The 6,000-nt window shown below is 45.2% G+C and overlaps 1 protein-coding gene across 3 annotated transcripts in view; it reads left to right on the top strand.

Annotated features, from left to right (window-relative positions):
- Window positions 1–156: 156 nt before the first annotated feature.
- Window positions 157–6,000, top strand: part of pomgnt1 (protein O-linked mannose N-acetylglucosaminyltransferase 1 (beta 1,2-)) — a 22,573-nt gene continuing 16,729 nt past the window's right edge. For 2 of the 3 annotated variants that reach the window (XR_003464058.1, XM_019276817.2), the window contains exons 1-9: window positions 158–293; window positions 452–645; window positions 1,576–1,678; window positions 2,202–2,317; window positions 3,381–3,446; window positions 3,672–3,785; window positions 3,873–3,990; window positions 4,519–4,617; window positions 4,704–4,831. Coding sequence is in view for 2 of the 3 variants with exons in the window: in XM_019276817.2 (XP_019132362.1) it covers window positions 526–645; window positions 1,576–1,678; window positions 2,202–2,317; window positions 3,381–3,446; window positions 3,672–3,785; window positions 3,873–3,990; window positions 4,519–4,617; window positions 4,704–4,831 (864 nt within the window). In the remaining variant the exon portion in view is untranslated. Of the gene's footprint in view, window positions 307–451; window positions 646–1,575; window positions 1,679–2,201; window positions 2,318–3,380; window positions 3,447–3,671; window positions 3,786–3,872; window positions 3,991–4,518; window positions 4,618–4,703; window positions 4,832–6,000 lie in introns of all 3 variants that reach the window. The other variant, XM_027290467.1, reaches the window with a different exon arrangement.

The following is a 6,000-nucleotide window of genomic DNA, read 5'->3' as shown; positions in this document are numbered from 1 at the left end:
CCTACCTACTTTCCTACCTACCTACCTACCTACCTACCTACCTACCTACCTACCTACCCATCCATCCATCCATCCATCCATCTATCAGAGGTAGTTCCTCCACCCTCCTGTTGGGGGCGGTGGCGGACAGACCTACAGAAGAAGAAGAAGCAGAGGAAGAAGAACGGTGACGTCATTCGCCTCGCGACAGAAACACGGTGCATGTAGCATGTAGCATGTAGCATGTAGCATGTAGCTGCTCTCCGCCGGTTACCGGAACACACCGAGATGAGAGTTCACCTGCCGAGTCACCTGTGAGTGGGAACGGTACTATCTACCTGTTTATATGTTTATATAATGAGAGAGTCTGAACTCAGCGAGCGGGAAGAGAGAAAACAGCTGGTTAGCCACCGCGAGCTAACTTTGTGTGTGTGTGTGTGTGTGTGTGTGTGTGTGTGTCTGTGTGTCTCAGCGGTGTTTGTGTGGTGGAGGAGGCGGAGGAGCGCAGGTGGAGGAGGAGGAGGGTGTGAGCTCTTAGTCCCCGGGATGGAGACCTGGACCCCTAACCCACGAGCCAAGCCGTTCATCCCGCGCCAACAGAGGAGCCTGTACCTCACCTGGAAGTACAAACTGACCAATAAGAGGACGATCCGCCGCTTCTGCCAGGTGAGACCTCAACAGAGTCAGTCAGAGGCAGGTTTCAGGTTGCCAAGCAACCAGGGTCAGCTGCAGGTCAGAGCTGTAACCGCAGCTGTGCTCTGTCTGTGTGTGAGTGACTGCTGAGAGACACAGAAAATCTCTAAATGAAGCCCCTCCAACTAGTGGACACTAACGCCAAACGGTAGGTGGTATCAAAAAGCCCAAATGACCGTGAGCATCCTCATCTTGTCGACCATGTGAATGCTGAATTTCAGTGTGTGAAGTTAAAAAATGTGACCTGGGGAGAGAGAGAAAGAACAGGTGCCCCGTGCTCCTTTGGGAAATTTCTCCTCTCCAGTTTAACATGGGAGTAGATGGGGCTGTCGGTGGGTGATCCTGGCGCATCAGCGCGTCTCCCGCCAAAACTATAAGTCTGACAGCTTCAGCAGTGATATCGCTGCGTAGCCCACGAATTTTCCTACGTTTGCATGTATAAATTATTTCTGTAGAGTGACATTTGTGGCCACGAGAGCCGTTTGCGAATGTATTTTTTGAAAAATGTTTCTCTAGCTCTGGAACATTCTACCAATACACACCCATTGTAAACTTTAACCGTGGTTTTTGGCGATTTTTGGCAAAACCGTTTGGCGAAACTCTTAGAAAAGTCACAGCACACCATTCCCGGCCGAGCCGGTCGTTTTGATACCTTATTTGCACTGCCATGTGACATTAACACGCGTGTCAAACAGACCGAAGAGAGCCCTGATTAGAAATGATACACAGTGAACATTGTATTGTATGCTACTGTAAATACTGCATTAACTGTATATATTGCACTTCGATTTTGCACTTCTGATTAGATGCTAAACTGCATTTCGTTGCCTTGTATTTATACATGCGTAATGATAATAAAGTTGAATCTAATCTAATCTAATCTATTTGTCCCTCCGTCCTCAGGCTGGCGCCGTGCTGTTTCTGCTCATAACGGTCATAGTCAACATTAAACTCATCTTGGACACGAGGCGAGTGGCTAACGAAGATGCAGCTGCTCAAGAATACGGTGAGAAACGTTTCTTCATTTGTTATGGCCACGTTCTGTTTTAGTGTTTGGTCAGTCTGTCAGCCTAACTCCAGTTTAACCTCCTTAAATAGCCAGATGTTCACATGGAGCTTTGGTAACGGGCCTGACTCGCGACATAACGTCTCACACCTTAACATTTTGTCTCTGTTCCGAGTGGACCCTTCAGACATTCAGCGTTCCTGTGATTTCTAGAGCAGCTTTCTTAAATCTCTAACACGTTTGATGTTTTTGTATTTTATATATTTTCTGCACTGTGACATATTTATTTTGTATGAGCTGATTCAAGCTCTACAGTATCTTTAAAAACCGTTCTTTGAACAGTGTAGTGAGTTTGAACGATGCTTAGTCTAAAAATGAGAAGCTGGACCTCGGTCAGTTTTTCTGGCTGTGATTGAGGGTAAAAGTTTTTCACAGTTTGTTATTGTTGAGACTCTGTTGTTGCTCCTGATCCTGGCTTTACTGTGGAGAACCTAATCTTGGTTTTATGCTCCCTTTTTTTTAGAGGACGCGTTGCCCAACATGGAGACTCCACGCAGGCCGGCTAACGGACGTAAGGCCCTGGACATCGAGGTGTACTCCAGCCGCTCAAAGGTCTACGTGGCGGTGGACGGCACCACTGTGAGTTCAACTGACTTAACTTAATTCCAAATCCAAAAGTCTTATTTTCAAATCTCTTGTCATCTTTTCAGTCAGTAATAATATCTTTTTACTTACCAGCTTCATATCTGAGGTCTGGGAACACAGTGACAGGACAGGCAGGAAGCAAACCTCCACATGCCTGCACACGTACATGCAGTTTGAAGTTTGTCTTTTATGTCAGCTGTAAATATGAAAATATAAAAATGAAAAACTCGTTCTTCAGGGCTTAAAGAATAAAATCTTTCTTTTAACAGACAGAACCAAGCTCATTGGTGAGCGGCCATCTGCCACAACCAGTTGAGTTAGAGAGGGAGAGGTGACAGACGGACAGATGAACCTTAATGAAGGCATCATTTCCTTTAAGTTTACAGTTTTTCTTGTGATGAAAGCTGAAATATGTTGGCTGGACTTTAAATTTAGATCCTTTAGATGTGATTTGATCATGTTCAGCTTCATGATCTGGAGCCGTCACCACAGACAGGCTGGAAAAGAGTGTGTTGTTGTTTTCTGTTTCTGAGTTTTCTCTAAGGACGCTTTCACACCAGCGCTGTTTGATCCGCTTTAAACAGAGCAGCGTTCGTTTCCTCGGATAGTCCGGTTCGTTTGGGCAGGTTGTGAAAGCTCATCTGAACTCTGGTCCGCCTGAAAACATGGGTCTCGGTCCGGTGAACCCTGGTGCTGTTTGCTTGAAGAAAAGCAAACAGACTGTCGAGAGAAGCAAAGATCAGAAAGACAATCGATGAGCCGAGTTTTCTTCTTCCTGCAGCTGTTGTAACTGCGTGACATCCAGCCGGTTTGTGCAGTGTGAAAGTGAACCGAACCAAACAAAGGGGTTTGGCATTCTGCGCCCGAATCGAACCGATCGAGTCCCCCGGACTATCCTGGTGTGAAAGCAAAACTTTTGGTTCAGGCGCCTTGAAGATTTAAGTTTGAACTAAGCCTAAACACTCACTGAGGCTATATTTGTACCAGATATACAAATATACTTACACCTTTAACTGTAACGTACAGGTGAGTTAGATCTCCTCATTGTTTCTTGCAGGTGTTGGAGGATGACATGCGGGAGCAGGGCAGAGGCATCCATGTGATCGTTCTCAACCAGGCAACTGTAAGAATTTAATATATTGTGTGTGTGTGTGTAATTGATGTTTTAAATGTTTCTGGCTGTGCTGTGATATTTAACAAAACGACAGGCGTTGAATTAAACATTTTGCATTCATTGAATAAAATGAAAGAGCCAGAAATAATCTTTTTATTTTTATTTAAATGAGGTCATATCAGAAAGGTCAGACGAATCAGTCACTGTCTGTGGTCGTGGGTGCGTTTGTTTCAGGGTCACGTGATGGCCAAGAGGATCTTTGACACCTACTCTCCCCACGAGGACGAAGCCATGATCCTCTTCCTCAACATGGTGACCCGGGGTCGAGTCCTCATCTTCACCATAAAGGTCGGTCACGATGATTAATCGGACGAGAGTTATTCATGTTATATTCATGCAGCGCATCAGGTGGAGAAACGTGTTTGTGTCCCGCAGGACGAGGGAACGTTCCACCTGAAGGACGCTGCCAAGAACCTGCTGAAGAGTCTGGGCAGCCAGGTGTCTCTGAACCTCAGCTGGAGGGACATGTGGACGCTGGTGGTGAAGAAAGGAGGTAGCAAACTTTCAATGTCTGTTTGGTTCTCAATGTGTTTGAGAAGGCGTTAGTTATAGATTGCTGACCTGACACAGAGAGTAGAAAGTGTGAATGTGCTGTGTCCTCGGTGAGAGTCTACAGAGCGTCAGCTGATGATGCAGTAAGGTACCAAGCACACGTCGTACAGTGACGCAGACGTGACAAACTCAATGTGCTCGTGCTCATCAAAGCTGTAAAGTGTTTTGCATGTGCAGTTTAATTCAACACTGTAGACCGCCTCCACCTCAACCTTCATCCAGGGCCCATCCAGGAACCTTTACCTCTGCCAGATGTTCGTGCCCCTGGTAATCTGTCCTTGCAGAGCCAGTGTTGGTGTGGTGCTTTGTTAGAGCTTTGCCTAGGCCCGCTGGAGCATGCTTAAGGCCGATGACGACAGTGCTGTTTTTGGTCTAAAAGACCAGGACGAGTCATGCTGCCCCCTCCAGTTTAACACCACACTTCACATTTCACGTTTGTTTTACCTGCTGGTTGTGTTTGTGGTTCCAGGTCAGGTGTATGGAGAGAAACACTCAAAGTCTCCAGCTCTGTCCACCTGGGGAGACCCGGTGCTGCTGAAGACTGAGGTGCAGCTCACCGCCTCTGAAGGTAAGATCCAGTTTTATTTTTGGACATGTATAAAATATGTCTAATTAAGAAAAAAACAGTGATGGATGTGACTGTCCGTCCTGCAGAGGCAGAGTGCCACTGGGCGGACACCGAGCTCAACAGGAGGAGGAAGATCTTCTGCAGCAAAGTGGAAGGATACGGCAGCATCTGCAGCTGCAAAGACCCGGCACCCATCGAGTTCAACCCCGACCCGGTAAGACACAACGCAGGACTGTTTACTCACTGTTCAGGCTGTTTGTTTCATCAAGCTGCTCATAACAGAAGAAGAGCCTCAATATTAACGAGGGAGCAAAGCCTGACACAAAGATTTTCATGTTAAAAGCCTTCAAATGTAGTCCAGGTTAGGTACTACTCTAATAAAATGAGCACCATGAAAGTAGAAATTACAAAAAGTAGATAAAAATAGACGAAGTCTGTAAAAATGAGAAAAAGAATTCACTGATTCAGCGAGCCTCGTCTCCTCGGGCAGGTCGTTGCAGAGGAAAAGGCGCGATCAGCTCTATTTTTTTAGTCTTGACGCCCGAGGAGCTCATACAGGGTTAGGATTTATTTATCAGGCTTTAAAAGTGATCAGTAAAATGTTAAAATCAATCCTAAAATCACCGGAAGCTGATAGAGGGAAGCTAAAATTGGACGTCATCCGGTAACAGACATGAGTCGTATCCAGAGATGTATAAAGTACTGGAGTAAAGGAGTGGAGCAGAAGTACAAGCGCTATATCAAAAAAACCGACTTGAGTAGAAGTTGAAGTGTTCTTTAAACACCATACTTAAGTGAAAGTACTAAAGTATTCAAAATGTTTTGTACTTAAGTATTGCAAGTAGAAGTATGTAAAAAATTGCTACTCAAGTACTGAAAGTAAAAGTAAAAGTAAAAGTACAAGTACTGTTGTTTATATTATTTCAAATATTTATTAAGGCACAACTTCTAATGTTACAGTGTTACAATGTTCATGGTAGAGTTCTGTGATTTCCCATGGTCTGTGAATGCGTCTGAATGAATGCCAGAGCGAGGGGGCGGGGCAGCAGGTGAGAGAGCGCACCTGGGTGAGTCAGGTGTATGACGTACGGCGCACGAGCGAGGTTGATGTGAGACCGGGACTGTTCAGTTGTTTTTTTGGCGTGGTTCCGGCCGACAGTCACCGAGTCCTGTCAACAAACCGTTCAGCAATAAATGCAGTTTGTTCAATAACGCCTCGTCATTCATCACGTGTCCGACTGGATGCTACAGTAGTAACGAGTAACGATTCAACACATGAAAAATGTAAAAGTATTAAATTCATCAAAAATATGTAGTGCAGTAAAAGTGGAAGTTGGGGGAAAAAAATAATACTCCAAAAAAGATACTGCATTTTAGTACTTA

The sequence above is a fragment of the Larimichthys crocea genome, chromosome XVII (genome assembly GCF_000972845.2).
Source record: "Larimichthys crocea isolate SSNF chromosome XVII, L_crocea_2.0, whole genome shotgun sequence".
Lineage (NCBI taxonomy): Eukaryota > Metazoa > Chordata > Actinopteri > Sciaenidae > Larimichthys > Larimichthys crocea.
The sequence above is the reverse complement of the archived record's forward strand: the minus strand, read 5'-3'. Positions and strand labels throughout refer to the sequence as shown.